The 19,227-nt window shown below is 34.6% G+C and overlaps 1 protein-coding gene across 1 annotated transcript; it reads right to left on the bottom strand.

Annotated features, from left to right (window-relative positions):
* Window positions 1–8,918: 8,918 nt before the first annotated feature.
* On the bottom strand, window positions 8,919–10,318 carry LOC114269124 (UPF0481 protein At3g47200-like). The gene is made up of 2 exons (XM_082889849.1): window positions 9,379–10,318; window positions 8,919–9,292 (listed from the first exon to the last, which is right to left on the bottom strand). Exons 1-2 carry the CDS (start codon window positions 10,316–10,318, stop codon window positions 8,919–8,921), a joined length of 1,314 nt encoding a protein of 437 aa, XP_082745975.1.
* Window positions 10,319–19,227: the final 8,909 nt, after the last annotated feature.

Here is a 19,227-nt window from a genome sequence, read left to right as displayed (position 1 = left end):
TGATTCTTATCATTACAGCTATAAAGCATCACTGGGGAAGCTTAAATTCTATTAGAATAGGTGAAGTTATTTGGTGGTTTGGAGTTTTGCTTGACGCCATTCATGTTTTGCTTCACACCACCAAATGGACTTCGATTAATGAGCACTACATAATTTTCCTTTGAGCAAAGGAAAACCATAGTTGAAACCAAACACAGAAGAAAGCACACAAACAATTCAGATGATTGTCCGCAAGTTTAACTAACACATTCAATATTTTTAAGATTATGGATGAATAGAACAACACTTATTTTAAAGATACATTCACTCTCCAGATTAAACAGAGACATATATGTAGGAATATTAATAAAATAGTAGATGATAGGGTGGTGAGCTAAGAAAACATTATCAGATTATATCAGCAATGGGATGGGGATGGAGTAATAGTAGCAATTTGGGAAATCAGAGTCTGTGATAGTGAGGAGTAGGAGAAAAGCAGCTGCAATAGTGGCAAGGGTGACCCATACATTTGTGGAGTTATCATGATTCAATGAATCTACTCTTCTTCCTCCATTTCTTGCAATGAGCGTTCACTTTGCTGCACGGTTCAGCACGTAGTAGACCTACTTCAAAACAAGCATTCCTTTACTCAAGTTGTTGAACATAAGTGCTAGCTCCTTGTCATCATCAAGCAAGTTGTCAAGAACTTTAGGGCGACGAAGTTGGTTCATATCTTGTTTGGAGTTGATAAGTTTATCTATGAGGTATGCATAATCAGAGAAATATTTTGGTTCATTGTCTGAGGAATGTTGCTCGTAGGCAATGATGTTACACAAGAATGTTTATGTCCTATCATTGACTTTAAACTTTGGTATTTTAAAATAGCGTATATCGAACATGCCAAGATGGAGCTCATTATCATCCTCTACAGCCTCCAACTTGACACCACCATCCGGAAGCTCTATAACACATGGCATTTTATAGTAAGTTCTCTGAATCTCGTTTTGTCAGTCATTTAACTCATCTCTGTAGGAGGGAAGACAACCAATATGCACAAAATCAAGAAAATGCTTGCTTTCATATACAGGTATACTTTCAAATTCGGTTATGGACATGTAATGCTTTCTAGTTGCTTGTTAATGTGTAACAACCCACATTTATGGCTTAGTCATGTTTGCATGCATTTATATGTTTTGCCATGTTAAGTTGTTGTAACAATCCATATTCATGTTGTAGTCATGTTCATGTTCATTTACATAACTTTGTCTTGCTAAGTTTGCATCCATGAATCTCGTCTTGCTTTGTGTTTTATGTGATATGTCTAAGTGTTGCTTGCATGCTTTGCCCCTTCCCTGCTATGTTAAGCCTAAGTTATGTTAAGCCGAAGTCATGCCAAGTCTAGGTTACGTTACGCCTAGATCATTCCAAGCCGAGGTCATCTTCAGTCTAGAATTATCTCGGAACCACTTCGTTTGACCTCCACCTTCGCCTTGACATATTGGCTGAGATGTGTATTATCTAGGCCGAGATGTTACCTTTGCACCCAAGTGACCTTGTCCTGGAGTGGTATGACCTAGACCGAGGTGTGGCACATCTAGGCCAAGGTGTGGCACAGCTTAGTCAAGTGTTGTCCTTCCTAGCCGAGGTCATTGTCACCTTAGTTGCTGAAGTCTTGTTGTTAGCCGATGTCATCACTTGCCGGAGTGCCTTACCGAGTAGCTTGTTAGATACACCTTGTCATAGTCTTGTCTTGTCAATCTATCGCCTTTTTGAGGAGAGCCAACTAGCCGTTGCCACGTGTCCGAGCTGAGTGCTAAGTCAGCCGATAGAGAGAGAAAAGCCTATCATTTCTGTATCTTTGTTTTGAAGAGGAGAGAGAAGCTCTAGAGGAGGGAGAGGAGTTCTTGGGAGGAGATAGATTTCCAAGCTTGATCCCTAGAGATCGAACCGTTAGATTCGTGTTCTAAGGTTAGATTCTTGATCTACCCATGTTGTTCTTTATGTTTATGTTATTGCATTGCATGATTGAATATGATTTGTAAGCCATGCATTGTTTTGAAGTCCGGTTTTAGAAAGAGAAAATGCCATTCATGTGTTCTTCAAGAAAAGTCATGTTTTGATCCGAAACCTCATGCCAAGATCCATGTTTTTGTGTTTGTTTTCATATGATCTTCAAGTATTGGTACCCAGGTCCATGTTTTCGAACTCATAGCATGAAATCCCAGATTTTGTAAATAAAGAAGTTATGATTTTGGCATCCATGTTCTTCATGATCTTCATGTTCATGTTCTTCCTGTTCTTCACAGGTGGAAACCCAGATCTCCAGACTCACTTCCCGAGGTGTACTCGCCGAGATCACTCTTACCTAGACCTCACACTTAGGCCAAGCATCGTATCTCACCTTGGTCTACCTTGCATGATCACTTACACCTTTAGTTTGTCTTGTGCGCACCTCGGCATGCAGCCGTATGCCGAAGCCAGGGTAGCCACACCTCGGCCAGGAGGTGTGGGACCTCGGCAAAGACCTGGTTGATACCCAGCATGTCTCCCTGACATGTAAAACAGTGTTTTGACTTCCAGCATGTTTTCCGAGATCATTTGCCTGCATGTGAGACCTGTTTTGAGAAGTATGTTCAGTATACTTTGCCATGTGTTTGTAGGACTTGGACCTTTGCCTTGACCCCGACGTCCCAAGAACTAAGTGAGTGGTATTTTTAATAAAGTTATGTTATAACATTTTGATAAAGCTTTGCCTTGTTTTGATAAAAGTATTTGTTAAGCATGAATGATATCCCTATTTTATGTATCAAGTATAAGCTTTGTTTTGCATGGCAATGTATCAAGTAAGCTTTGTTTTGACGACATTCTCGGAAAGTCCCTTGTGCTGGAAGACTCTAAACTTGCGCAGCACCCAAGTGTTAAAGGGCTACGGGCTCTTGTAACATAGGTCCCTTGTGCTGGAGGACTCTAAACTTACGCAGCACCCAAGTGTTAAAGGGCTACGGGCTCTTGTAACATAGGTCCCTTGTGCTGGAGGACTCTAAACTTGCGCAGCACCGAAGTGTTGAAGGGCTACGGGCTCTTGTAACATAGGTCCCTTGTGCTGGAGGACTCTAAACTTGCGCAGTACCCAAGTGTTAAAGGGCTACGGGCCCTTGTAACATAGGTCCCTTGTGCTGGAGGACTCTAAACTTGTGCAGCACCCAAGTGTTAAAGGGCTACGGGCCTTTGTAACATAGGTCCCTCGTGCTGGAGGACTCTAAACTTTCGCAGCACATCTTGTTTTGAGGGTCCTTTCGTGCTAGGGGACTTTAAGCCTAAGTAGCACCGTCCTTTCGTGCTAGGGGACGTTAAGCCTAGGTAGCACCCTTGTTAAGATATCGGCCACCTACGGAATATGAACGGGTGTGCTCGATGTCGAGGTCATGCTTTTGTTTTGAAGGACCAAGGTTATGCTAAGGTTATGTTTTAAGATTTGACGTATGTTAAGTAAGTAAGTTTTGAAAGACCAAGTTTTGAATGATGTTTTATTTCAAGCCAAGCTAAGCTATGTTATGTATGGTTTTGACAAAGATATACTATGTATTGTTTTGAAAAGACATCGGGAATCATTCATTTAACCCCTTTATTACTTGTACCATTCACTGAGTATCCAAGCTCACCCTCCCTATGTATGTATGTAGGTAACAAGCAAGAAGTCGGCTACGCCGAGATGTGTGTTTTGCATGTATGTTATGTCGGCAGTGAGGATGTCGGCAAACTAGAAGATTATGTTTCATGATTTGTAGCTCAAGTGTTTTTGTTTATGTCGGCAATCTTAAAGTTTATGTATTTTGAACATGTCGGCTTGAGAAGCCTTTTACCAAGATGTAATATGTATTGTTGTACTTCATTTCTATTTGTATTCAAGTTGTAAAGCTATGTAAAGATGTATGCCATTTCATTTGACTTATGCACTGCTCTTATGGACCACTTGTATTTTAGATTATTGCTTCCGCACTTGTGAGCCCCCTATATCTATACTCTGATTGTGTGTGAATTTTGAAAGTTGGCCTTCGGTAATCTCGAATTACTGGCCATCACGGCACCAAACTACTAGGGGCGGTTTGGAGTCGTGACACAATGAGAAGCAATGAAGCCATCCTCGTAAGGAGTTCATTGGAGGTAGTAGGAGGATTCTGGTTTGGATTTTGGGTTAGGGTGTAGCTCATGTCAAAAAATGTAGATATAACAAAGAATGGAAGTTGGTTTTCAAGCAGCATCAGGTTGTGCTAATTTGCGCTTTCACTAATGATACTTTGAGAATAGATATTTGTCATCGTACTTCTTCTTCTCGTAGTTGGTCAGCTCAACCAAGAAGAAACTGAGAAACAAATCAAGCATTGTCACTGTCAAGGTGGTCAATGGGGTCTACATAAGACTTGCAAGCTCTTTCTTCCAACTTTTTCATCAAATCCAAGTAATCCTCCTTTCTCTGATTGTCTCGTTGAAGATGCAATTCTAGAAAACGCTCTCTATGTTTTTCCATGGCTAGTTTGGGTCGACCATGGTGGTAAGGCCCTATTGAAACTAGCATAGGTGTGCATGCCTTTTCATTTACACGACGCATTCCTTTATGCACTCTGAAGATACAAGGTTATGAATCCCCAATATTCTCATTGCTATGTTGTTCCATCCTCTCTCTATCACTCAACGCCAATTGAAAAGGGGCAAGTTTAGTACGTGTGTATGTTAAAAAAAAAAAAAGGAAAATGATGCGTCTCATTTTCGTTTGTTTAGACGAAAAATATTTTTTATATTTGGTAGTGGTAGTGGTAGTGGTAGTGGTAGTGTTGGGGTGAAGGTAAGGTGGAGGTGGTATGATATGGTGGTGGAGGTGAGAATGGTAATGGTAGTGTGGTGACATTGATAAGATTTTAATTCGGAAAACAATTTTCGCCTTTAAAAAGTGAAAAATATTTTTTACCCAAATAATATTGTCTTTCGTTGACCATGGAAAATATTTTTCATTGACTTTCGTTTTTCATTGTACCAAATACTAGAAAATGTTTTCTGCTTAAACAAACTAAGCGCTAGATTAGAAGAACAAGAAAAAAAAGAAGAAGAAGTTTACTCCTATTCTAAATCGGTCATGCTATAATGCACACCCTTTTTAAAAGAGTGTGTATAACATGTAAGTTGTGACATTTGTAGTGCTGATCATCAACTAAATATGTTTTAGTTATAACTTAAAAAAATTAAGGAGTTGTAATTAAACACCACATAAAGTATAACAAAAATTTTTTTTGCTTGTAACCAAAATAATAATTACAATAGGTCATAATTAATATTACAATAAATCATAACTATTACCACAATAAGTCATATCTTCACTTGAAATGTCAATTTTGAGATGACGCTTTTAAAAACAAATTTTTCCATCTAATTGTGCTTCACCCGAACATTCAGAAGTAAGATGTCAATATGACATGACTTGGCAATGCCAAATTTGCCATACAAAAAGACGTTAAATATTTTTGTTTTCATTATTTTAATAGTGAGGATCAATAAAAGAGTTTCAAAAATATTAGAATAAAAAAAAGATTAAAGTTAATGTAAGAAAATAATAAGTTTGGCATATGGGTAGAGAAAAATTATTGGGTATTCTAAGAATGTCATTTATTCATATTCTTTCATTAATCATCATTGATTATGCCTCATATTCCTCAATCATTCAATATAAAATTATAAACCCCACCCTCTTCGCAAATTATAATATCCTGGAGTATGTATTTAGATATTTCAAGTTTGTATATGCTAATTTGACACCTAAGTATTCAAAAAAGTTTGGTATACAAATTTTTGAAGGTTTGAGTAAGTAGAGATACCAAAAATATTGCAAATGTCATAAGTAACTAAGACATATGGTAAACATTTTAAATTTGGGTGTGTATTGTAGAATTTCTCATCCCTTATAATTGCAGAAATGTCGTTACTATACAAATTATATGCAGAAATCTACCGCATACACTCCTAAAAGATGCATATTAATGATAAAATTACGGCACTTTATAATTTTTGTTATGACGTTTTGTGATGAGAAAAATTATGAACATTTTTAAAAAGATAAATATAATAAAATTATGTATTATAATTTTCAAATTAACCATTTATGCATTTGACATATTCAAGCATACATACAAATACAAAACAACAAAAAAATATCAATAATGCTAGAAATACATAGACTAAATATAAAATAAGACATAGATATTTTATAAAAAATAAATCTTACATCATGTAAATTATATTTATGTTGAATCCTTCATGTACATAATTATTGAAAAAAAATATATGAAATCAAAACTAACTATATAAAGGGAATGGCTTCCCTCCAGTCCAGTCACGGACTGAAGGATACTGTTGGGCCCATAGGGACTCACCACAGGTCCCATTTTGATAATCCGAACCATTCAATGTGTAGAACTCGGGGAGCACTACATGCTTATAAAAAATCACGTTGATCGGATATTGATAGCTATGTGATCAAATCAGTTTTGTATGAAAAAAATGGACAATGAAATATAAACGGGATCCGTAATAGGCCCTTACAGGCCCAACAGCACCCTCCAATCCAATCATGGACCGGAGGAAAGCCATTCCCCTATATTACTGCCTGACAATGTTGGTTGACAAAAGAGATGATGTGGGGACCAAATACTATTATTGAATGACAAAAAGGAATAGATCTTTGTGAAATCTGAAGTAATAATGTTTCTTTGTAATAAAAATAAATAAATAATGCAAGGGGTTGTGGCACTTTAATAAGATTTTGGATATAAATCTTGAGGTTCTTGGTTCCACACTTCCTGGGACTAACTCCAAGGAATTTTGGTGTAGTAGTCCTAAGATGGCCCTCTAAGTACTGGACGAACCGTATTCAGAATTTAGGTGTAGGGTCGAATCCTGGCAGCTGCACTCCTTTGTTTAAATGGTGTGTGCCTTATAGAGTCAGTGCACACATCCGAGATTTGCTTCTCGTCCTACTCCGATTAAACCAACATTAAGTAATTGATTCTAAAGTCGGCGAACGACAAGCTTGGAGAATTTACTCATTAACTAAAAACAAAAATGATGATAACTCCCTTAACAATGAGTTAAATAGACCTTTCGAATTCTTTACTTACTAAAGAATTCAAGAGTAATTAATCTACAAGCAGCCTGGAATAAAGAAGGGAAGCCCCAAGATGCCTTAAACCAGTTCATAAGTACATACTGGTTGACGGGTCTAGTCTAGGTTATATTTCTTGTGAATTATTTTAAGGCAACTTTTTATTTTTATTACTTCCTTCTTGTTGGATTTTCGGTTTCTTGTAAGTTATTTTTGGACTTGGGCCAATTTATTACTTTTTTACGCTTGAATGGTCAACATTCTTCAAAAAATATAAGATTGCTATGGAAAAAAGAAAAAGAAAAAGAGTAATCAGATTCATCCTTAGTTTTTTTTTTTTTTTAAAAGATAGTAAGATTCATCCTTAGTTTGAGAATGTAATTCCTGTTAAAATAAATAACAAAAAAAATTATTTTTCTATTCCAATTTATTCAAAATATTAGAATCATTGAGACTTGGGAATCGCATTTCTACTTCTCTTCAAGCTTATTCCTGTCATCCAAACATTGAATTCCAAGCTTCTTTATCCAAGACTGTTGAAGATAAGATTGCTACAACTGATGTTTTTATTTGGCAGAAAATATTTTGGTTAATTCCTTTGATGGTTGAGTTCCCTTGTTGCAACTCTGTGTTTTGTAACATTGCAATCTGTGACATTTTTATGGTATACAGAAAGTAAATCAAAATTTTGAATTGTTATTAATTTTAAAGTAAGTCAGTCATGACTTATTGTGATGTTTGTTTTGTTTTGAGGTTTTGATGTTGTTCTTAGTTGGTTTCTTGCCAACATTTTTCTTTTATTTTTCTTTTTCCTTATTAGGTTCTTTTGTTGGCCACCTGTATTGATGTTTGGGTTATACTTTATTACTCATCTTCATTATAAAATAAATAAATTATTATAAAAAAAAAACATTTAGGGAAGATAACATTTAGACAACCAGATCAAGAAACAAGGTACACTCAAACGGATGGAACATATTGTCAATGCCAGAGATATCGAGGCAACAAAACTTGAAGGAAAATGGGTTCTTGAGTGAAACAACCAACCATAAAATCTTTGCATTCCAAGTTGAGGTTTAACCTCACAGAGTTTCTCCTTCTCATTCTTAAATTCATCATTTTAGATTACTCAAATCTTATAAAATAAATATCAATTGAATACCATAATCTTTGAAACAAAAAGAGAAATTTCACAATAATGTATGTTCATATAGACTTGTTAGACATAAACAGTGAAATTTTACAGTATTTATCAAGTGGTTATTTATCATGATATATGGCACATTCTATCTGCATCATTCAAGGCCTCTGCATCTACCAAACAAAAAACTTAAGTCTTGATGATACTTGGCATATGACAAATGTGATCTGATCATGTATTGATGGTAGTTCTATTATTTTGATTTTTTTTACATGATATGTTTGGATGACCCAATAAGCTAAACGATTTGAATCATTAAGATCAAATCCTATGGTGGGTCTACAGTCCAGCCAACTAAATAGAATCTCAGTCCATGTGTTAATAGCACAACTACACTAATTCTAAAGAGGCTTGCACTCTCATATTAACACAAACATAGTATCTATGTATTAATTTTTTTTTTTAAAGATTGTATTAATTTTTTTTTGAAATAAAATAGTCGATAAGTTGGCCTAAGCAAATGACACGCGCACAGCACATAATGTTTTTGCGTACAAAATATACCGATATTAAAAAACATATTCACAATTAGAGATACGAATAAAATCTGAAACATACATGCTGTTCTTGTAGAGTTTTTGAATAACATCAACGTGGGGACAACGAAGAAAGCATAGTGATTACAGAAATGACAGTCTGTGTGAGAGTGAGGAGGAGAAAAGTGGCTGCAAAAGTGGCAACAGTAACCCACATATTTTTGAAGTAATCAGGCTTCAATGACGCTACTCCTCCGTACCACCATGTCTCGCAATGAGCATTTACTTTGCTGCATAGTTCAGCGTAACAGAAATGCTGCAAAATGATTTTTCCTTTACCCAAGTTTTTGAACATAAGTGCTGCCTCGTCATCACCAAGCATGTTGTCAATAACTTTATTGCGACGAAGTTTGTTCACATCTTCTTTGGATTTGATAAGTAGATCCATGAAGAATGTATAATCGGTGAAATATTTGGGTTTGTCATCTGAGGAATGTTGCTCGTAGGCAATGATGTTACGGAAGAATATTTATGTCGAATCACAAACCTCAAATTTGGTATTTTAAAATGACCATGTTCGAAGACTATATCGAACATGCTGACCTCCTTACGCTCCTCGAACGTGACACCAGCCTCCTCAAGCTCTATCACACAGGGCATTTTAGGACAAGTTTCCTTATGGGACCTGGTGGAGGAGTGCTCTGCATTGATTGTGAGACAAGGATGATGACAAACATTATGTACCAAGTCAAGAAAATGCTTGCTTTCATTGAAATGTCGATTTTCAAATTGGATTTTGTCTCTTCTTGGTAGCATACGAGTGATAGGATACTTAGCAAGCTCAATGAGGGTGGGATGTTTCTGGTTTGGATTTTCAGTCCTCCTGCAACTCATGCTATAAAATTCGGATAGAACAAAGAAGGGAAGTTGGTTTTCAAGCAGTATCAAGTCTTGACAAATGTGCATTCTCATCCATGGTACTTTGACAATAGTGTTATCACTCACATGACATAATTGTTGTCCTTCCTGTCGTAGTTGATGTTGATGCTTGACAAGAAAATACTCATGAATACCAACAAGAAACTCAATAACAAAGCAAGCATCATTTAACATCATTTTCACAAACTCGTCACTGTTGAGGTGGTCAATGGGGTTCGCATAATACTCGCGAGCTCTTTCTTCTAACTTCTTCATGGAATCTAAGTACTCCTCCTTTCTTTGATTGTTACGTTGAAGAAGCAGTTCCAAATAACGCTCTTTATGTTTTTCCATAGGAAGTAGTTTAGGGTGACCGTGGTGGTAAGGCCCAATAGAAACTAGCATAGGTGTGTATGCCTTTTCATTTACATGACACAGTCCTTCATGCACTCTGAAGATACAAGGTTCATCGGGCAAAGGCTCAATAGCTCTAGGTGTGTTTGACTTCATTTGAAGCCGTATATGATCTGTTACCTCAATCCATTTTTCTTGCTGATGTTCTCTTTCGACAATGTCGATGGTATGTTGTTCCATCGCTGCTTTGACACCTGTAAGCTGTTAAATTTAAAAGGAAAGTATACCAGCACCAAAAATCTCACCAAAATCACCGACATGAAATATTTTGTTTGCATTTGCAGATGTAAACATTTGTTTCATGTCAATAATTTCTGTGGGTTATTTTTCATTGATCATGGCAATCCTGTACAAATAGTAACACAATTTGTATACAAAAATTTAATACATTTAGAATGATGCGTTTTTTTAGATCATAATTTGTTTAGTACTTGATGTGTTGGGATATTAATACAAGAGTAATGATGTAAAAATAAAATTTACATGCAGAGTGATACGACCCTTTATGATACTTTCATCCTAAATTATAGGGTAAATTACACTACCTCCTTAGGGTTAAGTAAAAAAACCCGAAACCCCCCTATCATTCACTTTGGGATAATGAAACCCCTTATAGTTAATGGCAAAGTGTAAAAATGGATGGAGATAAAAGAAAATATAAAAGCACAAAAATAGCCCTGTTATTTCCCCTCTCACTTTTCCCTTCTTCTCTTTCGTTCTCTTCTCCCTTCACACACCGTCCTTGCAACCTGAGGAGAACTGAACAATCACCACCACCCCAGCTGACTCATATCAAACCCAATATATTCACCATATACCATTGGCTGGTACATGTAGAGACCCAAATGACAATGTTGTTTAGATACTGGACACTTGCTAAAAAATCTAGGTATGAAAGAATTGGAAAGAACCCCAATTGCAAATGAAAATCATATTGTTAAGTCGTCGTGTTCCTAGAACCTAAAACGGGAGCTTCAACAAAATCTGTAGTTCTACAGTGGGTATCTAAATACTTTGCTCTAAGTAAATATTATAAACTATAAGCTTTAAATTGGGAGTGAAGCTCCATCCTTTGTTTGGAGCAATAGTGGGTGGCCATTGAAAATTTGAAGGGAAGTGAAGGGCATAATTGTCCATTGGGCACTCAAATAGCAGGAACAAAGCCTGTAAGTCCTTTCTTGCCACGTGTCACACATACTATTAAGTTGGATGAAATTGTTAATCATTGCAGTTTGGTAGACAATACAAGGGGTTTACTGTAACAAAATAAACATTAGGGGGTTGTGTGTTTTTTAGGTTTACCTCGAGGAGGTAAAGTGCAATTAATCCTAAATTATATTAATGATTATGAGCATACCACATCATATCACCCAGTTGGGAAGATGAAGAACAACAACGGAGCAAACACCGAGAGTTCCTAATTGTATTTTGCTCCCTCAAAAATTTCTATATGTGATTCAAGGAAGATGATTGACTAGTCCCAAAAGTAACCATGATGCCCCCGGTCAACAAAAAACCATAACATACAGTAACGCCTTAGTAATGTGGAGATTAATAATCCATATAATTAGTGTGGTTATCCTGAATTAGTGAGATAAAAATTTCCTCTTGTAAACGTTTGTTTTGCAATGAACATGGAAATTATATGTTTGCTTTGCATTATTACTTGTAGGTTTAAAAAAAATCGCTAATTTTGTTGGATTACAAAAATTGCAATCTAACAATGGAATGTGAGTCCCATAAATTAATAATCTTAATTCCTAACTAGCTAATAAGGTAGGTTAACCTTCTTCAACCAGTAAAAATTTTCACTGCACCACCAATTGGTTGAAGCCCTATACGACTACCCAACAATTACCAGTAATTCAGATAGTTTATAATTGTTTGTTCAAAATCAGAATATACAATGCATAAATAAATCTTAAAAATTCCAAGCCATAAGATTAATCTTCCTCTTGACTGTAACTTTGTCTTCAGATTACAGCAGATCATACAGGAAATGTTGGGGCAATCGTAGAGAGAGAGAGAGAGAGAGAGAGAGAGAGAGATGATACCGTCACCGATCACCGTGAAGCTAGGGCTAGAAATCAAGGGTTCAGATGAGAGCTGGATTCTCTCCCTTTGTCATTCACCGTTCATTAATCGTTGTTTCTCCTCCGTCAATTTCCGTTCGTGGTCGATAGATCTGCGCTGCTCGTCAATCCCTTGTTTTGTGTTGTGTCGTGTTACGTCGTGTCGTGTTTTGTATTACACACTGATTTATTTATTTTTTCATCATTAATTGAGATAATAATATAAGATCACATTTTTGTGTAAGACTCTTATATTATAATATTATTCACTCTTATTTATTGAGTTTTTCAAAAGGAAATTTAGTCAAAATCTCTTAGGATTATCAAGTTAGCCTGTAAATCACAGTTCAAAATGTTTTATTTTTTAAATCTTCTAAGCAAAAAGTGTGTTCTTTATGAAGAACAGACAAATATGTTTCATACTGTTTTAAACAAATTTTCCCTATCATATATATGTTTGAGAAGTCGAAACTTCTTCATCGATCTCCCTCTTTCTCTTAGAAAAAAAAGCAAAGCAGATTAACAAAGAGAGAAAAGAAAGAGAAGACGGCGATTGAGGAGAGAAATAAGAACATACGAAGAGCTATTATGAAAAACTCATAACCAAAGCCATCCACCGTCAATCATTCGTGGCGGCGTGGTCCATCAGAGCCCTCAGTAGGATCTTTCATCGCTCTGAATTTATTATCATTTCCAGATTTCTCAGTCATTAACAATGGTTGGAGAGAAAGAGATGCAAAATTTATTGTATTAATTGACTATATAAATTGATATTTTATGATGTGCCACTGATGTACCATTTTTGATTATCATAAAAGGGTTTTTGAAGCTACGATTGAGTATTCTACGAGTATGTATGAGTTTTAATTTCTAGAAGTAGTGCCAGTTTATATGCAGGGAGGGTCGTACTCTGTTTTTGTTGTTGATGTTCTGCTCAAACATACAATAAAATGTTCTTGTCAACCAGGGTAACATGTTACTATTTATGTCAATTTCGATGGTAATTTTTTTGTCAGCTAGAGTAACACTCATCATTCTTGATCCTCCAAGGTATCACCGTCCCTGTCCCCACCCCCAATCCTCGGCGGGGAACCCATACCCCCCGCCCCCTAACGGGGGAGAATCAGGTTTTCCCGACTCTGAAAAATACATAACTCTTTTTTCTTTTTTTTTGAATTTTACATATCCCATTTTATTTTTTATTTTTTTTTGGATAAATTACAAACACATTCCTGAAATTTACTTAAATTACAAATTACCCCTATGGTTTTAGAAATTACATTATGCCCCTAAGGTTTCTAATTTCATAACAAATAGATCATTTTATTAATAAATTATCAAGTTAATTAACAGTTTTTTAAAATGTTAAAATTTTATTTCAATTAAAAATTCAGATAATTTTATTATTGTATAGGTAAACAGTTAGAAATTTCACATTTTCAATTAATTTTGTTAAATAAAAAATTATGACAGGGAAGTATTTGTAATTTTTCAAACTACAGGATCTAATTTGTATTTTAAGCAAACCTTAGTGGTGTATTTGTAATTTACCCCCCCCCCTCTCTTTTCTTCAGACTAATCAAAGGGCCAAAAAGAAGACAGTATTTATTTATTTTTTTTCAGACACCAAAGTTCAAACTAAAAACATATACATATAAAACTTCAAATTTTCAAGGCATACACATCTACCCAGATCATAAATTAAACCTCAAACTTGATTTAAAATAAAAATAGCAACTGAAATTACAAGAAGTACCTAAAAACAACACATAGGTCAAAACAAGAATCAAAAGAAACTCTCTACTCAAAACACATTCACAGTTTGAGAATCAAATAAAATAGGCTTTTGCATACCTGGGTTCTTTCCTATTATGCTAATTTCTCAGATTTTTCTATGGAGAGAGAGAGAGAGAGAGAGAGAGAGAGAGAGAGAGAAAGAAATTCCTCTGATTTTCCTAGAGAGAGAGAGAGAGAGAGTAAAATGGTGTCGTGTTTGTGTTTGTGTGTGTGTTCTGGTGAAATGAAGCCTCCGAGAGGTTTGACGTTGATTTTTATGGAGACCACTGAGAGAATAAAGTTAAATGCCCCCAAGTTGGTATGTAATTACACAACTGCCACTGTTGAAAAAACCAGATTAAAGTTAAGTATAGAGGGGTATAATAGTAATTTTAGTTCAGGGCAGAAATGGAGATGGGACGGGGGAACCTATCACGGTTCTCGGCCTGAAAATTATCAAGGATTCATTTTTAAATACTATCCCAGCTTGTCGGGATATTTTTCAGAGAAAAATCATTCTAATTGGAATCGAAGGGCTAGATCCCCATTAGGTCAGATTTAAATTACCATCCCTATCTTGTATCCCCCTTGGCTCCTACTCTGTTACCTCTGATGACTCAAGTCAACTATCCACCTAGAGATTTGCAACACTCATCGTCTTCCTTTGTAACCAAAAATTTATAAATAGAAAGTGAAATTCTATTTACTTTCACTTGTTATTAGGTCTCGTCTAAGAATATGTTATTTTAATAATTTTTTGACTTTTTATAAAAAGTTGTGCAACAAAATAAAGAGAGTGATGTGACAAGTTATAGTGACTTTTTAATTTTTCAACTAAAATATGTAGTTGACAAACGAGACCAAAAGAGCAACTTGAGACATTTTTGTTACTATAATTAGTTTTCTCTTTTTTCTAAAGGTCAAAAGGCTCCACATTAGAAAAGGTAAAATATCCATTTTTATTTTAACTCTTTACAACTAATTAGCCTTCATTGAGAGGCAAAAAGGTTTTCTACTAAAATTGTTTCCTCCATCTAATCAAATACTCTTCTTTTGATTGGTTTTGTGTTTATATATTACATCTAATTGATTTGATTTTGTATTTGTATATTATCATTTAAAAATATGATCGTTTGAAAATATTTTTTTTAATAATTTAATATATATATATATTTTTAAATAATTTAATTAAATATTAAAAAAATATTTACAAATGTCATGTCAACATATGTAACATGTCATAAAAAAATTTATTTATGTTTATAATATTTTCTTTTAAAAATTAGTTAAATTAATTTGATTGATTAGCTAAAATAAAGAGTATGGTTAGAGTATTCACTAGCTAAACTAGTTAGGAAAAATAAAATAGTATTTTTTTGTATACTTTTGCAAGGCATTTTGTGACTTACCCTTGGAGTTGCTCTAAATAACCCAAGGGGGTGTGGCAACTTGGTCAAGCCTTGAGGTAGAAAGCTTGAGATCCCAAGTTCCACTCTCCTTGGGACCAACCATCCGAACGACAGCACATATGATGATTGGTAAAATGAACCTTTCAGGTGTGGACAAATTGTAAGCGCGGGTTCGAATCCCTACCAGTGTGCGAGTTTTGCGACTTACTGCTACATGGTTGTGTGACCTTACTATGAAGCACCACCTAAGAATGACCTTTAGGGCCTTAACTCCATAGGGTCTACCCTCAGAAGTTAAGCCCCTTTTTTATTTTTCTTCCAAACTGGGAAAATTTTTCCGATATGCAATGCATACCGTATGCAATCCTATCACAAGATTTACCGCTACATAGTTGAGTGGTCTTGCTGAGATTAACTCACTGAGGTGAGTAAATTTATAATTTTACTCTAAAAAATATGACACATGCCATTTATATACATATTTTTCATTAAAAAAATGCTAAGAATTGTAATTAATTGGAGCAAATTGAAATAAAATTATATACTCAAGATCAAAATCAAGTCAATTGACATTACAAAGACCAAAATGACATAAGCACCAAAGCACATGGACTACTGTTGCAATTTGCCCTTCTTCTAAATTGGGAAAAATTTTCCGGTGTGCAATATCACAAATTTACTTAAATAATCTCATAACAATGCATATATTGAATACAAATTCATGTAAGTTTTAAGTTTTCACGAATTTACGTGAATTTTTATTCAACTTATACATTTTGTGAGATCACTTTTATAAATTCGTAAAAACTTACATAATTTTATAATAGGATTGCATATAGTATGTATTGCACACCAGAGCATTTCCCTTAAACTGGAATTCTCTTGTTGCCTCCCATGATTCTATTATTAACAATATTATGTTTGTTACTTTTAGAATTTGGTCTTCGATTCCCCTTTTTTTCAAGAAACATTTGGTCGCTCTAGACTAGTACTGCAAAGAAAATATATCTACCCAAGAAAATAAATTTGTCATAGCACTGATGACTTGGTAGATCTAGATTTCTATCAACTACAATGATTATCCATTATAACTGCTCTATTTTACATTTGGGTTTGTCTCCATCGTTCAAATTTCAATTATGACAAATTAGTTTTGGGTTATTAATTTGTTCTGAAATTTTGATCTCTATACGGAGGAGAAATATCCGTCGTCTTCCGTACACTTTGCTACCAAGCTCGTCTCGCCACCAAAAGAACTCCAACTAACTACGAACAAAATAAAAATGAGCTACCCGGCGGGTGGTTTGTTGAAAATCCCTTCGACAGCCAAGTTAGCTTTCTTGGAGAAGAAAAGAGAATACAAAGTGTTAGGGAGAGAGAATTGCTAAAGTTTGCTTACCCCTCCAGGGTCTGCTCGCGCTCCCTGATCTAGGCTGGCCATGCAACTCCAGATTGTGTGCGCACTATCTCTGTTGTCTTTTGCTGGACACGTGGTGGTACTGCCCTCTTCATTCCTTACACGTGTGTGCGTCAATACTGCCAAACGTTATTGGCCAAATCGCCAAATGGTATTGACGCATGCCAAGAGCGGATTCTTCTCTTTTTTCCATTGGTCCACGTGGGAGGTCTCAACTGAGTGATCACTTGTGGCACCAAAGTACTAACTTAGAACACCCTTGCGCCGAGTTAAACCTCGCCAGCTCCCAAGTTGGCTTCGTGCTTGGCCAATGTCTCAAGATCAACCATAATCTTAGTCCGGTTGATTTCATCAACATGCCAGACTCCACCTCGGCTTTGGGCAGCGGCTCGCTGCACAAATGGCTCAGTCCTCGTATCCGGCTCACGTCACGTCCAACACTATGTCGTTGCACAAGGGCCTAGCCTGGCCCAACACCATATCCGTGTTGGTTTGGCTAAACCCAACACCACATTCCGTCAATCCCTTGTTGTTGTGTTGTGTTCTGCTTTGTTTTGAATTGCACACTGATTTATTTATTTTTTCATCATTAATCGAGATAATAATATACGATAACATTTTTGTGTAAGACTCTCATATTATAATATTATTTACTCTCATTTATTGAGTTTTTCAAGATGAAAATTAGTCAAAATCTCCTAGGCCTACCATATTAGTGTGTAAATGATAGTTTAAAATGTTTTACTTTCTAAATTTTTTGAGCAAAAAGCGTGTTCTTCACGAAGAACAGACAAATATGTTTTCATATTTCTTTGGACAATTTTGCTCTATCATATATATATATATATATATATCTGAGAAGTCGAAACTTCTTCATTGATCTCTCTCTTTCTCTCAAAAAAAAGCAAAGCAGATTAATGAAGAGAGAGAAATAAGAACATATGAAGAGCTGTTACGAAAGATCCATGACCAAAGCCATCCACTGTCTATCATTCGTGGTAGCGCGGTCCACCAGAGCCCTCAATAGGATCTCTTATCGCTCTGAATTTATTATCATTTCCAGATTTCTCACAGTCATTAACAATGGTTGGAAAGAAAGAGATGCAAAGTTTATATTAATTGACTATGTAAATTGATATCCTATGATGTGTCACTGATGTACCATTTTTTATTAGCATAAAAAGGGTTTTTGAAGCTGCAATTAAGTATTCTATGATTATGTATGAGTTTTAATTTCTAGAAGTAGTGTGAGTTTATATGCAGGGAGCGTTGTATTCTGTTTTTGTTGTTGATGTTCTGTTTAGAACAGACAGTAAAATGTTACTGTCAACTAGAGTAACATGTTACTGTTTATGTCAATTTTGACGATAATTTTTTTTTATTTTAAGAATTTTATAATCAACCTAGATCTTATTTGATAGATTTTGATGAAAAGATTATAAAAATACTAATTTTATTAAAAACCGATATCTAGATCAAAAGTTATATCATTTAAAATTTAAAATTAGTCACTAAGGATATTTTGGTAATAGTAATGTGTGCTAGACTTTTCAAGAATTTTTTTTTGTACTTGTTCTTAATAAATTAAAGTTTTATTATAAGGGAATTTTGACCAAATCCGCCTTTTTATAAATAATTTTTAAATTTATAATTTGTATTTTTAAAAATATTTTAATCAATATTTTTTACTTTTTAGATCCACTCAAGTCTTGTTTTCCATTTGGCTAAAAAAAATAAAAAAGTCACTACGTTATCAAATCATTCTCTCTATTTTTTTGCAAGTCTCTTTGTAAAAATCAAAAAATTAATTCAAATAGTTAATTCCCAAAGAAGCATTAATTTAAATACACTTAAAAAGAATAAAATTTATATAAAAAATTAAAAAATTAACTAAATACTAACAAATATTAAAAAATACAATATTTTAGTACATTTTTGTATTTTTTTTTATATTTATCGATTTTTTAAAATATTTATTTACAAATTTTTACTTTTTAATTACATCTACATTAAATTCATTTAACAAATAAAAATTTGATCAAAATATAAATTAAAAAATATGAATTTAAAATTCAAAACTCAAAACTAAACAAAGTGATTGGTACCGCAATTTGTGCTCTCATATTATTGGTATCATGATTTGGGAGAAACGTGAATAATTAAATAAATTATAATTAAATGATTGATTTATTTAATTATTTATTATTTTTATAAGTGATGTATACGAAAATTCTTACAAAATGAACGTTTCAAATCATTAAAATATTACTCATAAAGCATCTCCAACGCTTCATGAAATTTGATGAAAAATTTAATCTCATATGATGCACTGTTATGATAAACTTTAATTTTTTTTGTCAAATCTTGTTACAAGCATGGTTGCCCAGGAGAATGTCCTGGTAGACATCCGTCCAT

The sequence above is a fragment of the Camellia sinensis genome, chromosome 10, assembly GCF_055761805.1.
Source record: "Camellia sinensis isolate YWXY chromosome 10, ASM5576180v1, whole genome shotgun sequence".
Taxonomy (NCBI): Eukaryota; Viridiplantae; Streptophyta; class Magnoliopsida; order Ericales; family Theaceae; genus Camellia; species Camellia sinensis.
This window is presented reverse-complemented; position numbering and strand designations above follow the sequence as displayed.

Coding starts and splice junctions, on each gene's coding strand:
- LOC114269124 (XM_082889849.1), bottom strand. CDS start 10,318: ATGGAACAACATACCATCGACATTGTCGAAAGAGAACATCAGCAAGAA. Junction 9,293..9,378: donor CGATATAGTCTTCGAACATG/GTCATTTTAAAA, acceptor AACATTCCTCAG/ATGACAAACCCAAATATTTC.